The following is an 18,569-nucleotide window of genomic DNA, read 5'->3' as shown; positions in this document are numbered from 1 at the left end:
CCAGTCAACCACATCATTTAATTTAAAAAAATTTAGTTTCTCTAACATTATCCTTTCTGAAAAATGTATTTGAAAGTGCTTTGTAAAGTTGTTCTTTTGATTGTCGTAAAGTGCTTTTAGCTTTTCCAAAAGCTGTACCAGGAGGCACTATATAACCCACAATAAAATATGATAATTGTTGTTGGCACTCTTGTTCTTTTAGTCAGGTGAAGTAAAATCACACAAATACCATTTCAGCTACATGCCCCATTTCTCTGACCCAAAAACTACAATTCGATTTCCAATTTTCTTCAGCTTGTCAAGGGTGAAACTTTCAAAATTCGATTTTGCATTCGAAACATAAAAAAGACATAATATTTGAAATCCTTCTTTACTAGCAAATACAGGACTTTAGCCATGATGCAATTTACTGAACAAGTCTAGTTACAGCACCCCATCCATTAACTAAGACCAAAACAAAAACGCAAACTGGAAAATTCAACAAATGAGAATGTCAATCGTTCTACAAACCCGTATTCTGTAAATTGACACTGGCTGTAAAAATTTCCAAGTCACCTAATGACATCCCTTCTTCTTTCAGACAGCCCTGGCGATAACAATTCATTCAAACGCTCGCATGAAAATTGGACCAAAATTTAAAGGCTACCACCAAGGCATACATACACCAGCTACTTTTTCTACATTTGCTACCTTATCCTATCTGCTTTCCGGGAATTTAGCCTCGTAGGTCTGGGGCAACTGCACGAATAAACAGACATTCTCATAAAACAGAATACGAAGCAAAATCAATGACATATGTGGTCACCAAAAATATGAATTACCATGAACGTTGCCTCGATCATCTTTCCAGCAAACCACCTTCCATGGAGAACATGCCGAGCACTAATAGCAGCTTGTGTATTTTCAAATCGCAAGTACACATGTCCAGCAGTATTCCTGCTTATTGACAAGAATGTGAGTTAGATGTATACAATAGAGCGGAAGGGCCATATAAATAATGCAAATAAAACTTACTTGTCCACATATATATGCTTCAAAGTCCCGTATTTTGAACACTCCTCCTGAACATCATCTTTAATGTCCAAGTCAAAGTTTGGTTCTGACTGCTCAAAAACCAAGACAAGAAGTTAAATAAACGGCATAGAAGAAAATTTGAAAAAGAATCAGAAAAATCTATATTTATCAAAGGAATCCACCACCAACCTCAGCTGTGGGATCAAACATATTTTTCAATAGTAAACATTCACTTGGAACACCAATTGTATCTACAGAAGGAAGAGTAGCTGCTGGAATTTGAAGCCCTGCAACACCAAGTCCGGCAAAACCAGGAATAGAGGCAATGGGAGGAACAAGAGAACAAACCACCGGTGCAGCTCCCAGGATTGGTGCCATCGGTAAGGAAACGCCTGCGCTATTGACAGCGGGTGTGCCTAAGGGACCAGCAATACTGCAAGCAAAGCCAATGTAAGACTAATGAAAACAAATCAAAATACACTAACGTGCTCAGAGAAGACAAACCTTGGTGCAGTTCCACTACGGTCCAATTTCTGCATAAGCATGGCTCGAGAGCGCGCATTCAATGCCTGTAAGATTATCAAAACATGTCAATTACCTTCAATTAGGTCAAGCAAAAAATTATGCAGTACAGATACTCTTTAGTAATCTCATTCTATTCCAAACTGCCCGTTCTTTGTAGTGCTGATGTCAACAATGCCTTGAGAGGCAAAGTACATCTTACTAGTTAAAGCAACAAGGAGGGAAAAAAATACCGAAACCAGTAAACATTAACATAATTCATGACTGGTGTGTTATTTTGAATTATCAAGCACAAGCCATCTGAAATGAGCGATATTACTAACCAAGCCACCGCCTTCATCATCATCAAAATCACCAGCATTTGCTCCAAGATCTTGCATTCCAGCTTGGTCTGTAACAGCTGACACCTAAATAAATAAAAAATGAGGATTCCGGTAAATAAGCAACAGTCTAAGTGCCACTCTGATCCATCCAGTTAAAATCAAAATGATAGCAGTTAACTGACAAATCACCACAAAACATTCAAATATTTTGAATCACAGAAGCAAAAAGGCTTTTGCACTCATTTAAGACAATAGTCACAATACTAATGGTATCATCAATTAGTGCTTGTAGTTATCTAAATAATTACGTGCACCATTAATGTGAACATACCACATCATTTACTTGCTACTCAATGTGCATATTAAGAAAACCTGAGCAAATACACTATCGCACAGTATAAGCATCACTAATTGACCAGCTGAGATGAACAAACATACCAAGCACCACTCATGCCACTATAAGCATCAAAGACAGGATGTTGAAGAACTACCACACGGCCTAATTAATGAATTTGGAAAGAGTACACAACGCAAGCATATCTTTTGGTGAAAGAAGTACAATAACAATATGATAAAGTGCCATTACCTTAATTACTCGACCTGCAATCTCCAATTGTCCATTCAAACTCAGAGAATTTCTAGCATCTTCAAGACGTGCAAACTGCATGCAAGTAACTGATTCAGAATTTGATTTATCCAAAAAACTTGCACATAAAGCATCTGGAAAGGAATTGGTGTGATATGCTGCAATAAATAAAAGAGAAAAGAAGAGAAAGGGGGGGGGGGGGGGGGGGGGGGGGAGATGTTTGTGGTGTGGTGGTTTGAATAACTCAAATAGACATTTTGGTGGGGATGGGGTGGGATTTTAAAGCCAATTCTAATCTCCAACTCAAGCTATAATGAACCGCCATACAGACAGATATGCTTATTTTATATCCACAGTTGGTTAAGATGCAAGTTCTAATAAAACAGACCTGCACAAATCCAAAACCTTTGCAGTTATTAGTTTCATCAAGAGGCAACTGAACCAGTTCTACGGGACCAAATGCTCCAAAAACCTGTATAATATCAAATATTAAAGGTTGAAATAATCAAGCGAGCCAAACTGCAAAAAACAGCAATACTTCCACATAAAAAATAAAAAAAAGAACTGTGAACAAAAGTGCTCAAAAAAATTACCACCAAGAGCAAGCTCGATTATGTAACGTAAACGTAATGAGTCTCCAATATGAGAATCAAGTCACAAAAGTACACACCTGGCGGAGATCATCTTCTTTTATATTGCTATGGAGATTTCCAACATACAGCCTTCTAGCTCCACCAGAATATGGGCCTATCATCCCACCTGGTCCAGTGACAACAGATGTCGTTGACTGAACTAGATTCTTCTCAGCCTCTGATGGCTTCACCATCACTGGTTGACCAAGAAGAGGCTGACCAGAGAGTGCGATCGCCATAGGTACTGACATCGCATCATAAAACTCAATATACCTGCAAACTAGACAACATTAGATTCTTGAATGATTTAAACCTAACTGCCCATACAGATACATGTTAGCTAGATTTTACTGCAAGTTCCAAACATGGTTTACATAAGAGGAGAGAAAAAAGTCCTTTTTATGATCATTTGACCAGCTGGAATAACCTACACCATATGCATTGCATTTAGACAAAGCAGATCTGTATCATTGTAAATTTCCTATGATGATGGTGCAAAATTCTAATACTCTGAATGATCTAATGAAGCCACGTACTGCACAAGAAAATGTAAATAAGGAATGTAAGCCCCTTGAGAAGGAAGAACTGGCAGCCATTCCAAAACCAAATTCCAACGGTGAACAATTGACTTTAAACAGGACAGTCTTATTTGCACATAGAATGTATCCATAGCTTCTTGTCAACAAAACCAAATGACTTTAAACTCACACCATCTTAAACCCAATAATTTAACTCAATTTCTCTTAATGACCACAGCTTTTGCCACCAAGATAGACAAAAACCTACCCAACTCCCTTTGAACGTCTTGAATTGCGGTCCATAATAAGACGTACATCGCGGACCTGAAACACAAATCAGAGCTATTATATAAACAGTGACAGAAATACACTTACAACTACAGCCACAGAAACGCTTAATTAGAATATCAAATCATTATGGAAACTTTCCAGTTATCAGTTTAGTTAAAGCAAGGACTGAACAACAGCAAATTTAAACTGTCTAGAATATGGTAAAAGATACAGTTCCTCAGTACATCTTTCTAGCATGTATGTTTATATGTTAGATGCTAAGCTGTTTTTGTTACAAATATTGCAATTACATAATTAATATAAGGTACAAAACATAATGCATTCAAACCAAGAAGTCCCTTTAGCTAAAAAGTGTAGAATCTTTACCGTCTATGATTTGTTAAATGAACATGATATAGATAAACGTGAAATCTACAAACCTTTCCGGCCCTTGAGAAGAATTCATATACATCTCTTTCATCTGCCTTCAGACAAATCTGTCAAATTTGTTCACCAAAAGTTGTTGTTAAGATATAAGAATCTAGAAGATAGAACTTTCAACATAACACAATAGAATGCGTATACCAACGTATTTGCTATACCTGATATGCAAATACTGTCCTCTGATCTCTTTCAGGATCAGCCTCTGGTTCTGTCCCTTCTTCCTTTTTGTCTTTATGTCTTCTGCAACACAAAAATGAGAAATTGACAAACAATTGTATTGTTATTGACAAAACATTAATGTCTCTGGAAAATACGTCCAGGAAGAATATGTAAAGATCAAACATAAAGCATCCTCGGATCCTGAAATTGAACAAAATAAAATCGCTTAATTTGGTAAAGAAAACAACCTGAATGATACATAGAAAGGATTCTGTTATCAAATATATAATAAAAACCAGCCTGGAGTACAATATATCAATTGAGTGAAATTAGAATATTGATGATAATTGCTAAGAAGGTAATGCATGCAATCCAACTTCAAACAATGGATTAACAGATTGGTACCTTCTATGCACAATATAATGTTAAATGAAACAGCACCATCAAGTTGTACGGATGGCGGTACCAAAGGACTTAGTTGCAATTATTTGGAACCTGTTAGAAGCTTTTGTCCCAGAAAAAGAATCACAAACACACAAAGCAAAGTGATAACCCTATAAACTGAAAACATATACTATATCTACTTGCAGTCACACCCAAACGTCACTTTAAAATGATGCTATTTTTTTAACCGTGACTCTTAGAAAGAGCCTGAAAAATACCAACTCCAAAGGTGAGACCTGTAAGATGAGCAATCTGCATAAATTTCTAATATCAGGGAATAAAAGCTTGTATGTGGTATAATTTTTTGTACATATACAGACACATTGGGTAAAATAATAGCAGGTATCTAAGCCTGCAAAGGAAGGTCACAAAAGTCCTCTCCAGCACCAATGATCAAAAAAGAAGAAAAAAATATCTTCCAAAGGTCGCAAAGGTCAGCCTAACCCTAAAGGCAAGCAATCAAACACGTGAAAATAACAGTACATATATACACTAAGAAAATAACAGCCAATCTTGTAACCACTGAAAACTGAATTTCCCACAAGAATCAGAAGATGAGGTGCTTATCTAAGCAAAGCCCATCTCTCCCCCCACCAGCATTTCTGCAACAGAATAAATATAATTAAGCAACGGAGTTCAGAGGGCGACGATAACGAAAAGCATTACATGACATCACCACCGTGGTCAAATTCTCGAACATTGAACCCTCAATCTTGCATTGCAAGCTTCTAAATAGAGTCCACAAAGTTTAGAAGAAACATTTAAGACCCATGACCTGAGCTGTGCCTGGCCCAATTGCCAGAAAGACCACCTGATGATTGCTCTAGCATATCTGCGAGTTCCCAGAATCTAGTGTTCAATATTCAGAATTTCTAATGGTGTTAAATACAAGTAACTTATGAAGCTAAGTATGACTAACTGAGAATATTCATTTATACAATAGCATGAACCCACTTATCCAAGCTGGAAAATAATTGGGAGGAAAGAAATAACAATCTATGGCGCAGAAAAGGTGACTAAATGTTCAAGATGGATACGGTTCCATATCCAGCACAGAACCCATGTGAAACTAGGCTGAATAAAAACAAAAGGCAAGCAACTTATCAAACTGTTGAGCAATCAGAGACTACAAATAAGTCAACAACTGGTTCACTGTCAAGCAATTTTTAAAAGTCGAAGGCGAGCCAAGGCGTTTCATGAATACCCTCGCCTAGGCGATAGCCTCACAGTACCTAAAATTATTATAGTACTTAATATATGTAGATATAAAATATAATAATTTATAAAACAATCAAGTATGGATGTCAAGCAATCAAATATTTGACTATTATTATTATTTCTCGAATTCACACCATAAAGTCATAATAAACTAATAGAAACTAAGTTGGAAACATAAAATTAGCATGAATTTTATAAAAACCTTGCCCAAAACAACGTTGTTTTGGGTTTGGGTTTTTTTCAGAAAAAAAAAATTTCAAAGGCCCAGGTCGCCTAGGCATTTAGGCTAGTCTATAGTCCACTCCTGCTGGGCAGAGGCGTTTTCTTCATAGCTCCACCCCAAAATCCACCTAGGCGAGTCTTAAAACTAGTTTTTTAAATCACTGCTGTCAAGTGAGTTGACCACTTAGCAAAAAGAAAGAAAGTTAGTTACCAAAATGTAGCTGAACATATGCAATTTTTTTTCTGCAGACAGAGTCTCCGTTAACTTAAAATGTTAATATAATGAACAGGATTCTCTTTTTGGCGGATAAATTTCTCCCCAAGGTTCTTACCAACACTATAAATGCAAAGCAGCTCACCAGCTCTCCAGTTTCAGAGACATCAAAAACAAAAAACTTACATGAACTTCAATCTAGAAAATTGTATTAGCAATTTGGATCAGTTTAGCCTGAAACCCTAATCCTAATTCATGCGTTTGTGATGACATTGGGACACCACAGAGCAAATATAGCAAATAATACACAAACACAACCATCCTAACCATCAGCCCTTTCCCAAAATTGTCACATTGATACTTAAGTGCACTGAGCAACACAACTACATTACCCAAACAACCAAAAATGCTGCCATTATAAATGGCACGTACAAGTGAGAGAAAAGGGTGGAGGAAAATACAGATGCCTGTCACAGGTTCAACACTTATGTAACCCACAAAAGTGTCACTCATGGAAAACAGCCCATTTGAATTTGTTGCATACAAATATGCATACATACAAATGACGAAAAAAATTTTGACACCACAAAAAGGTTTGGTAGGCACTAGTAACAAAAATTGCACCAACAAAATTCTGACTAAGGATTCTCAGTAAGTGTCTCTTTGGCCTCAATAACAGATTTACACAAATTGTTCCACCATAACTTTTTGAAGGGTGCTTGGTCCATGAATCATAATTTCAACAAATTGGGAACAGTGGCTGCTCACATTGTTCCAAGACATTTCAGAGGTCCAAAATTTAACATCCATCATACTTAGAGGTGCATTATTCTTTGAAGTATGTTATATTCTTTTGATGCTCAATTAAAAGCATAATATACTCCTGAACTGCTAAAACTAACATCCTTTAGATCCCTGATTTCATAAAATAGAACGCACTAATGCATTATTCCAAAAGCAATCCCCTTGAAATGCATATCTAAAAAACGGGCTGCGATGGTGTCCCATAAGAACTATTGTCTAAATCAACTGGGAACAGAAGAAGAGGTCCACCCAACATTTTAGAAATAGGTACATCATCCACTCCCAAAATAAGGCACGTTATTATGAGAAACAATAACATTCCTCCAAAAGTTTAATTAGTGCAATCCAATCCAAGTTTAGAGGGTAGAAAAACAAGCAAAAGATGACTAAGTTGATACGTCTTCACCCAAGTAGCATATGAACTTTCTATAAAATGGAGTTCAGTATCTAAATTATGTTAAACTGCAAATAACTTAAGGTTCACTTATGCGGTTAATATGCACTAATAGTAATAAGCTCATGCAATGACTTTCCATCAGTAATCTCCACTGTGCTACAAAGGATGGTGGTCATCCAAAAATAAACTGTATAGCCTAACAAAGAATTTAACGGCTAAACTATAGGAATCGAATTAATACCTATTTTCTTTTTCCCGCTCCCTCAAATCCTTCTCCTTGTCTCTTTCTTTATGCTCCACCTCCCGGCTCCTTTCTCTTTCATCCCGATCACTTCGATGCCTTTCTGAATGGCTCCTGCTTCGACGTGACCGCTCTTTTTCCTTCTCCCGGTCCCTGTCACCCTCACGGTCACGTTCTCTCCTGTCTCTATCACGACCAGGATCCCGCTCTTTGTCTCTTTCCCTATCTCTCTCCTTACCATTTCTTTCCTCCCTTTCTCTGTCTTCTCTACCTCTATGATCCCGGCTACTTCTGTGGCGATCCTTTTCTCTGTCTCTTGACTGTGAGCGGTGATGAGAAGATCCCCTCTCTCTGTGTCGATCATTATCACGTTCACGTGACTCGTCTCCAGATTTTGAGCGCTTTGAGTGACGTTCCTCATCGTGACCTTTCTCGTCACCTTTGTGCTTTGAACTTCGGCTGCGACCTTTCTCTCCAGATTTCAATGTTTCCTCACCACCATTTGCAGTTTCCTTTGATTTCGGTGGTTCAGGATTTTCAACTGTTTTCTCTAAATAATCATACTCGTCAAAATCCATCAGACCTTTCTTCTAACCAGACAATGTAGCACAAATAACCTCACGGTTAAACCTCAGTTCTGGCGATATCTGCAACAATTCGGAAAAAATCAATGAACAGAACAATTAGTTTCTAAGCACTAGACCAGTAAGCCTGTAGTTATCCGAAAGTAACCAAATTTATACATTTTAAACTCAATAGTTTCTATATTTTGCACAAAACCCAATAAACCCAATATAGAACCAAGTTTTCAAAACATAATTCTCCAATAAACTGAGTTCTCATGAAACTATAGTTTCTCGAATTTCCATACCTTTAACAACTGAAGTAACCAAAACCTTCAATTTTACCCGATTTTAAACGAATTACCGATCCCAAAACCCTAAAAGCAGAGTTAAACAAAACTAAAGCAACTAAACCGTGCCCTAATTCGTAATTCCAGCCTAAATCATCTGGCGTTTGAGTTTCAACAGTTCCAAAACCGCAGAAAAACCTACAACAGTCCACGTTTCCCTTGTACCATCTCCCAAACCCAAACCCGTACCCTAAATTCATTAATAAACAAAGATGGTGCTAGGGTTTTAAGGCGAGCTCGAAATCTGTACCTCCAGTGGAGCTACGAGCAGAAGAAACCGCAAGAAGAAGAAGGAGGAGGACGAAGAAGAATTGCAGTTGCAGAAACGCGGACGCAGACGAAGGAAGAGCTGACTGAGATTGTGTGGGTTTGAATTGAGAGCGGAGAGGATTTGGTCCGAGCTTGAATTTGAGAGGGTGCGTCTCTCGCGCTCGCGCTAGGGCTAACTGTGTGTGCACTGGAAAAGGACGATAATTTGGGCGCCACGTGGTATATATACCACTTTGTTTTCACCGGGTTCGGAGCCTTGAATAACATATGGGTTTGGATCCACTTTAGCATAAGGGCCCCGTTTCCAAATATGTCCCTTTGTTTTTTTTTCATTTATTAACAGAATTTTTTTTTTTTTTTTTAACAAATGATATTATTTACACTAAAAAAAGGGAGCGTGGGATAAGTCTTCCAATAATACGGTTCAAATTCGCTTTTGGCGAGAATCGAATCTAAAACCTCTCACTTAGAGTTAATTTCATCTTATGGCCACAAAAATTTTACCATGCTCTAATGTATTTCAACCTAATTTTGGGTCACCAAATTTTAGCTATTGAATCTTTAACCAATAATCTAACAGCTCAAACCCTTACAACAACATACTTCGGAGCATACTAAAAAACCCCAATCACCGACCACTTTCGGTCCAACCGAAAAGCTTATTTGATTCAGTCGACTTCAACAGTAGTCGGGAATGGTGAAAATGTTTTATCAAATATGTGTGCAAGTGATGGTCTTGGGTATGAAGTTAGTGAAATAGATGCGTTCATGCAAAACGGTGTGTGTGGTTGCACTATCTGCTAGACAATTAACTTCCCCACTAGTCATACCTAGAATGAAAAATTAATTTCAATCGGTCACATGCATAAAAGTTCTAAAAAATAAATATCCATTCAAAACAATTTTTAAGTATTCAAGAACGGAAATTAATTAAAAACTTAATATCCAAAAACAAATCACCAACAAATAATCCAAATATAAAGGAAAATTGTTCAAACTTAACCAAAAAACTGGGGGGGGGGGTGGGGGGGGGGGTGGGGTTCGGCCACTACTGTGGAATTCGACCCCAAGGCCTTATTTCAAGTAAAAAAAATAAGTCTATGTTAAGATTCTAATCTTCCATAGGTTTGATAGCCTCTTAAAAGTTAGAAACCTCAATCTTCAAACTCTCTGGTTCCTCCACTTGCATAAAATTTAATTCAAACTTATTACGATGAAAATGATACTCAGCCACAACCTTTTGGGGAACTCGGCAAATACGGAACCAATGGTCATTTAAACCACAGTGATAACACATATCCGCATCTATGGTTTCAAGTGATTTGCCCTTATTCTTGAAGTTTGGGGCATTGGGAGCGAGGTTTGGGCGCTTTTGGGCTTTGTTTCCTCCCTTAGATAGGCCTTGGCTCTATTGACCTTGGCGAGGTGGCTTATGGCCACCCATACCACGACTCTTTTGGTGTTTTGGGTGTTGGTTTGTGCTATAGTGTGTTTTAGGCACAACAGTCGCCCAAGTAGGTTGAGCTTGATGATTCTTCATCAACAGTTGGTACTGCTTTTCAGTGAGAAGTAAAACAGATATCAAATCCGAGAACTTAGTGAACTTCTAAGCTCTATATTGTTGCTGCAGAACAATATTAGTAGCAGAAAAGGTCGAATAGGTCTTCTCCAGAAGATCATCTTCGGTCAAAGTTTCGTTACAAAACTTGAGAAGTGATCGGATTCGACAAACTTCAGAGTTATATTCATTCACAAACTTAAAGTCTTGGAAGCGCAATTGCTGCCAGTTATGTCTTGCTTCAGGCAAGAAGATGTCCTTTTGGTGATCAAAACGATCAGCCAAAGCGACTCATAGTGCTCGTGGATCATCCTTAGCAAGAAATTCAGTTTGCAGGGCATCATGGATATGTCTTTGGATGAAGATCATAGCGGTGGCTTTCTCAGCTTCGCCAACAGGGTTGTTTGTCTCATCTTTAATGGCGGGCCCAAATTCTTTGCAGTGAGGTAGAGTTTCACATCTTAGACCCACTTGAGATAGTTTTTTCCAAATACCTTCAAAGCGATGAAGTCGAGTTTGTTCAAATTTGACATGATCCTATCACAAAATAAAGGACAATATGTGATTAGTGCAATGGAGGAAAAAAAAATCAATCCATTCACTAGGAGTAGAACATTCATGTTCTAATAGACATGTATTGGTTAAATTCGCATGAAAATGCTTTGGGTTTTCATGGGTGATGTTTGTAATGAAAAACTTCAGGTTTTCAAACAAGGTGAAGGCATGTTTATCGAAACTTCAGGTTTTAAAATAATTATGAACTTCAGGTTCATATGTTCTTGCAGACAAACGCATATATATATACACACAGAAATATGCAACGAGAAAAATATGCAAATAGAACTCCAGTTCTAAAATTATAATTGAATTAATTATTTGGACTTCGGGCCAAAATTAAAGTGTAGGTGAAAAAATATAAAATCCAAATTGTCTAAAACTATTAAACAATCGAAGCTCGGGGCCCAAAACTATAGGCCAAAGCCCACGGGTGGGCTGAGCAAGTCTCCTGCCGTGAGGTCCAGGCCCAAATTAGGCTGGGTTGATATTGGTTGGGCTGCAGGCCCAAAGGCGAGAGAGAAAAGAAGAAAGGGGTAGGATCCAAAAGAGGAGCCTATGAAAGGGTATGATCTGGTGCACTTGAACAGTGAAACCGAGGAAGGACGCGATCCAGTGTGTCGCAGCGTATGAGACACCGTATCCCTCAGGCTGGTGTCGTGCTTGGGCTGGGTTTCAATGTATGGGCTGCAATCTGGGAGCCCAGATTGCTATGTCTCTCCAATGGACTTCAAATAGAACACCAAAGCCCAAAGGGCTGGTGTTGGGATAAGCCTTCCAATAATACAGTTCAAATTCTCCTTTGGCGAGAATCAAATCTAAAACCTCTCACTTAGAATTAATTTCATTTTATGGCCACAAAATTTTTACCATGCTCTAATGTATTTCAACCTAATTTTGGATCACCAAATTTTAGCTATTGAATCTTTAACCAAGAATCGAACGGCTCAAACCCTTACTACAACATACTTTGGAGCATACTAAAAAAACCCCAATCACCGATCACTTTCGGTCCAACTGAAAAGCTTATTTGATTCAGTTGACTTCAACAGTAGCCAGGAATGGTGAAAATGTTTTATCAAATATGTGTGCAAGTGCCTGACTAAAAAACAACGAGCGAGGTAGAGACGTCGTCCCTTTACACTTCAAAAAAGTCATCATGCATCCCTCTACCGGGCACAAAACTGAATTCTGAAGGGGAAGACAATTCTCTGGTCATCTCAAAATAATGGGTTCATAAAATGACTAATTATTTTTACGTAATAATATATTCCTGAAATAATCATCACTTCATCACATTTAAATATTATGCCTGCATCCTAGTTTGTCTTAGGTATCAGGTTTGGGTTCTCACTTGAGCTCTCTACTGAAGATCCCGAATCCTCGTTGTCCAACCTTATCCGTGCTTGTGCTGGTGCCTGGTCTTTGGCTGCTATCAGGTCTTGAACCAGGCGAGTTTGAATCTGATGGGATCCTTTCTGATACACCTTGTCTAGCAGGAGCATCACCTTTCGGATTGCTAAATATCCCAAAACCAAGTCCTGGAGTACAGGGAGCACTAGGACTTGAGGGTTCTTGCTTGGGGATATCATTAGGAGGAGGATTCAAGTTTCTAAATACAGGTGCATTCGTCTGAGCTTGCCTGGGTTCTCCCACTGGTGAGAAGGATGGCATCGGGGTTCCTGTTCTTTGATATGGAGTATGGGGCTCTCTCATTACCGGTCCCCTATTATCCATTCCTCTTGTTGGTGAGAAGGGCAAGTCAGTTGGTGTTCCTGTTCTTTGATATGAAGTATGGGGTTCTCTCATTCCCGCCCCCCTATTATCCATTCCTCTTGTTGGCGAATAAGGATTCCTCGGCTCATTATTTCCGTGCCTATTTTGAGTCCCATAAGAGGATTCTCGCAAGGGCAGTGGAGTTGTGCGTGCTCTTGTAGGAGTGACATGCAACGTGTCTGGATCACTAATATCTGACTGAGAGGAGGCTCTTTGTGGCACAGTCGAATTATCAACCTGTGAAGTAACGCCACTTGCATCCTCACTACCCTTCTTTTGAGCCTCAGGGCTAGTTTTTTCAACAGTCTTTGTTTTTTTTGCACCGCCCTTCTTTGATGGGCCAAACTTCACATGCCTGACGATTATAAATGCCTCTTTTCCTTTTCCTAGCGTTGGCTCACATTCGATGAGAGCTACATCGTCTATCTGCAAATGGTTGTCTAACTCAGAGTGGGAGAAAAGGAAGACAAACAGTAATGAATACAAAACAATGATAAAAGAGCATCTGGCAATACCAACACAGTGAGACGAGAAAACAATTCTCCCAAGTCCTTATTCTCAGCATCCGAGGCAGTACACTGTTTCAGATCCATACAACACAATCAGGTAAATATTAGTTCATTCTTGCAGCTTTCACTGAAGGATGCTGTGATAGATCCATGCAACAGACATATTTAGCAAAACAACACAACGTATCCCATGATTCTACAAGGTGTTCGCTTAGACAAGCATACATATGAACATGGTGCAGTAATAAATAAAATAAGTAGAGAAATACATCTGTCTCTTAATGGAATAAGCAAAATATAGGGAAATCGATGTATCAAGAAATTAGCAAATAACAGCACTATGTTTTAGGTCGGCTTTTTTTTTTTTGGGTCAACTTCTAGGTTGACTTATGATGCAACTTTTGGCATTTTTTAAAAGGGCCAAATTTTTATCAAAGTTCCTATAAACTCTTTCAAAAGCTCGTTGTGTAAAAATGCTTAGATTTTAAACCAAATCAACCCCCTCCTGCATTCATAGTTCACTATTAAGAGTCATTTGTAAATAAACAAACTCTGTAGTTATCAATTCCCACAACGCATTTTTTTAGGAAAACATGAATAAAAGCCAATAGGCTATAGCTACCATAGCAAACATGAAATCCAGAAAAAATTGGAATATTTATCTCCCCATTGCCAAAGTCTCACTTGAACTCCTCCATTAAAGAGAGTGGTGCATACAGAATCATCATGACATTGTTTTTCTTTATAACCCTGAACTCAGAGATTTCGTTTGAACTGGAGCATTGAGAAAATTATGCAATTTCAGTTTTAATTACATAAATCTAACACATCACAGGTGTTTGCCGACAAGTCCAGACAAGTCAGACAAAATCTTAAGAAGATTGTAATTTCAGGTTAAAGTTACAGAAAGTTTGACACATAATTATTTGGATTTGAACTTTGAAGTGATGCAATGTTTCAGGAGATTGTGTAAAGGGTCCGTCATCTTGATTATTTTTTGGTGATCATATGAAGGCTTTGAGATATTTTATTAGAATTGTCAAATAGGATTTTTCTTATGCAAATGGTAACTTCAGGCGTTTGTAGTGTTTACAAGGATAGGAAAAGGAATAAGTACCTTCACCCGGTAACCTTTCTCCATAAATCTCTTCACCATATCAGCTTTCATCTTTAGGTCCTTAGCTTCCTGAAATCAGTAGTAGTACGTATTTTGTAACATCAGAACTCAGCAATGTGTTTCAAATCATAACATTGCTACATTGATACTCAAAATGTAATCACCATATTCATCAGGAGATGAAAATAAAAACAGAAATGGTCCAGCCAGCGAGGTGACTTGCTTACCCAATGTACACTATATAACCCAGTATAGCGACGAACACCAAGACATAAAGTATTATAACGACAAATTTTCATCTCTTAGTTTAAATCTAATTATAAGATTAAAAAAGATACTATGATAAAAATTCTTTATTTTGAGTTCAATTTTCCTGTTATCTCCAAGCAACCCGTACAGAAGCAACATATTTTCCGTTAATCTGAAAAAGTGACATTTGCTCGAAGATGTATAAATTGATGGTGAAAGGAAACACAGAACACTTGAAAAAATAACTTACAGTTTTTGGAGAAAACTTCACTTCCTTAGAATCTGCTCGCAAAGTCTTGTCAGACTGCATAGATTACAAATCTTATTAAAACACTAAAAGCACATCACCAAAATAAAAACTCTAGCACGACGTCATAGGAAAGGCTGCGAAAAAACCAAAAACAAAAACAGGGGGGAGAAAGAAGTGGACCGCCCTAGAACCATAAGCAGTTTACTAATATGGGTTTTCAATAGAATTAAAGTCCACTATGGACAATTTGACATCTAGTAGATCTGAGGAATAATGCTTATTTGACTCTACAGAGCGTAATGAATGGAGGTATCGCTATATCAATGTTACCATTCCTGTTACCTGTTTCTAGCATCATCACGGCCATTAAAAGATCAGTAGTGCAAATTTTTACATCATTGAGAATATGGGATGTGTTTCCCCTCTCCCAACCCAAAACACTTGAGCGCAAAAAGCATAAAAGTAAGGAAGCAACGAAGTCCACAATGTTTTCAAAAACACTTCCATCCCAAATCCATACCCAGACAAAAAGGTTTCAATTGATTATGAAGTTAGAGAGAGAGAGAGATCTTATCATTTGCTTTTTCATTTTAGCATCAAAGGCAAAGGCATAAATATACACCATAACCTACCTTAATTTTAAGCTTCTCTTTCTCCCTTAATTCCTTTTTGTACTTCTCTTTGTGGAAATCCATGATTTTACAAACAGGAGGATCAGCCCTGGCTTCAACCTGTGCAAAATACAACAAAAGTTATTGGTAATCAATAAGAGAACTAACTCATTGTCGGAGTAGATCAAACAAAATCTGCTACTATATAAAAACGTGGTTTAAGTTGACCATTCAGATAAGGATCAAAGAATTAAATATCATAGCTCAAATGACAGAGAAAGTAACATGAAAAAACCCCTCTCAGTCTGGTATTGTAATAAGAAACAAGAAAAGATAATTGATTTGGAGAAAATTAGGCATCGTTACATGATTAAAAAAAATTACCTCAACTAAATCAAGGTCGAGTGTCCTTGCCCGTTCCAGAGCTTCACGCCTTGAGACAACAAAATGCTCTGCATATATAAATAAATTAGAATGGCATCTAATAGAGGTCCACTACACTCCTACTCTACCTCCAGCGCATAATTTCATTGAAACCACCCTCTTTTAATAACAGAGAGAACTCTTCCATTCCCTTCTCCTTTCAACACTCTCATAACTCTCAATACTCAATTCACTCCCTTTGAGTATTTAGTTTAGAACCGCCAATTCACAAGACAGGCTGTGATTCACTGGAAGATGATTTCCAATAACAACTGTTAGTTTTTGCTTCTCAGTTCTCCGCCACCAACGGTCAGAAAATGTTTGATGAACCATTTCATTCTCTTACTTTCTTTCCTTTTCTTCACAAGTAAATTCGTGCACCCTATAAGTATCAACCCAAAATTTCGGTGAGACACCCCTTGGCCTGAATGCTATTTGCTTCCTCCTATCAGTTCCTTAACAATACAGCATTTGCATCCAAAATACAACATCTTTACGCTGTTACCATCATTTTCTCAGAAACCCAATATAGTGTTTGTACCATTACTTCCTAATATTAATTTCAAAGTAAACACACTAAACAAAGTTGATATACATAAACTCATAAATCTTTAATCACTTATAAAAAGACAGTACCTTCATCCAACACAAGCCTAACGAACTCAGCAGTAATCTTCTCATTCAATCGCGGACCGCTCATGCTCTGCTCTACCTTCTTTGTATTTGTTTGAAACTGAACAATACATGAATTAAAACCACACATCATTCAACATTACCAAAATCATGAATACCCACATATCTCACAAGTCACCCCCAAACATAATCCCCAAATGTACTATGCCACCTAAACTGCTCACCTCAAAACACAAAAAACAAAAAACAAAATAACCACTCAGCACTCCGGTCCAGTGGTAAACCTCAACCTTCGACGCCCATAGATGGAAAGTTCAATACCAAATGTAACATTCTACCTAAACTGCTCACCTCAGAAAACAAAACCCAGAAAAAGGAAAGAAAAATAAAAAAACAAATTCCCAATATCTATCTACAAATAAAGTGCAAAGTCATCCCAGTTTAATCAAATATGACTTACTACGGATTTCTCAATATCATCATATTATCCAAATAACCCACAAAATACAATAAACAAATAAAACATTTAAACCCCACAGAATTGGATAAAAAATTAGATTACCCAGAAGATCAGATGGCCATGCGGGAATAAGTACCTGGACGGGAGCAGCAAAGAACCTGACTTTACCGCCGAAATCCGTTGGTCTACCGTGAGGGATCAAATGTGGGATTTCTGAGACGCATGCTTTCGAATGTGCAGCAGTCGGGTTGATCAAAGAGGCGTAAGGGATAGCCTTGAACTGGTAGGAAAACTGCCGCAGCTTCGACTGCCGGATTCTACTCCAAAACGCCATCTTTTTTTTTTTTTTTTTTTTTTTTTTTTTTTTTTTTCTGGTTTCACATATCGGACTGTGGCATTGAGATTACAGAGAGAGAGCGAGAGAGGGGATTCCGGGCGAGTGTCTTCGCAGGGAAATAAAAACGGGTCGGGTGTTCTAAACCTGGGCCAGGTTATCAAATGGCCCGGTTAGATTAGGATGTGGGCTTACGTTTAGGCCCATTTTCTTACTGGATTCAAAGCTTCCCCTGCCCTATTGATTTGTTTTTCTTTCTTGGGTCCAAACGCCTAAGTACGAATGCTTTTCCAGCGTATTGGATTGGAATTTTTCATTTCAAAAGTTTTGGATCAAATAAAAAATTTCAATTCGTGATTTTCAGATTACTCAAAGTTTTTGGAATTAGAGTTATATCGAAATTTTTAGAACATAATTTTTTTTTTTTCTTTTCTTTTTTTTTTGAAAAGATCAAGGCAACACATGATGATGTGCAGGATTGTCATCCCTAAAGCAATGGATGTCAACTGCTTGACATGCATGGATGGCTTGACAAGCAGGGAGCACCACCCCCCTAGAACATAATTAAGAATTCATATATTTTACGAGTTTGTGAATATTCTCGAACTTTTTATATATATATAAGTTATTGGTTTTTTTTTTTTTTAATTTGGTCCATGATTAAATAGAAAAACTATGAATAAAATTTATCCAAAAGAACCAAAACTAACAATGAACATACAGAAAATACATAAGTTAACTACGAAATACATTATTTTTGCAAATAACTAAGATAAAATTAAAATATTTTGAAATAAGTTTGGAATATATCGGAAAATTTATATTGAAATTCAAAATTTTTGAGACCTCTATATACAATTCCAATTTTCATCCAATCTATTTGGAAATGTTCAAATTCAAGAA

The 18,569-nt window shown here is 37.6% G+C and overlaps 2 protein-coding genes across 3 annotated transcripts; both read right to left on the bottom strand.

Moving 5' to 3' along the window:
* Positions 1 to 356: 356 nt before the first annotated feature.
* LOC137725143 (uncharacterized) lies at positions 357 to 9,390 on the bottom strand. 2 transcript variants are annotated; one of them, XM_088694603.1, is made up of 14 exons: positions 9,172 to 9,390; positions 8,009 to 8,655; positions 4,468 to 4,669; positions 4,306 to 4,362; positions 3,864 to 3,919; positions 3,116 to 3,350; positions 2,834 to 2,917; positions 2,446 to 2,520; positions 1,860 to 1,943; positions 1,519 to 1,583; positions 1,204 to 1,447; positions 1,015 to 1,103; positions 822 to 936; positions 357 to 738 (listed from the first exon to the last, which is right to left on the bottom strand). In XM_088694603.1, exons 2-14 carry the CDS (start codon positions 8,584 to 8,586, stop codon positions 697 to 699), a joined length of 1,926 nt encoding a protein of 641 aa, XP_088550729.1. In that variant the 5' UTR covers positions 8,587 to 8,655; positions 9,172 to 9,390; the 3' UTR covers positions 357 to 696. The 2 variants fall into 2 exon arrangements, with proteins under 2 accessions (XP_088550729.1, XP_068319833.2); XM_068463732.2 differs by having other exon boundaries at positions 4,468 to 4,549.
* Positions 9,391 to 12,537: 3,147 nt separating this feature from the next.
* On the bottom strand, positions 12,538 to 17,781 carry LOC137725394 (translation initiation factor IF3-1, mitochondrial). The gene is made up of 8 exons (XM_068464059.2): positions 17,469 to 17,781; positions 16,876 to 16,972; positions 16,201 to 16,268; positions 15,838 to 15,936; positions 15,206 to 15,259; positions 14,707 to 14,775; positions 13,596 to 13,658; positions 12,538 to 13,506 (listed from the first exon to the last, which is right to left on the bottom strand). Exons 1-8 carry the CDS (start codon positions 17,664 to 17,666, stop codon positions 12,655 to 12,657), a joined length of 1,500 nt encoding a protein of 499 aa, XP_068320160.2. The 5' UTR covers positions 17,667 to 17,781; the 3' UTR covers positions 12,538 to 12,654.
* Positions 17,782 to 18,569: the final 788 nt, after the last annotated feature.

Source organism: Pyrus communis, chromosome 5, assembly GCF_041283825.1.
Source record: "Pyrus communis isolate YQ-2024b chromosome 5, ASM4128382v1, whole genome shotgun sequence".
Classification (NCBI taxonomy): Eukaryota; Viridiplantae; Streptophyta; class Magnoliopsida; order Rosales; family Rosaceae; genus Pyrus; species Pyrus communis.
This window is presented reverse-complemented; position numbering and strand designations above follow the sequence as displayed.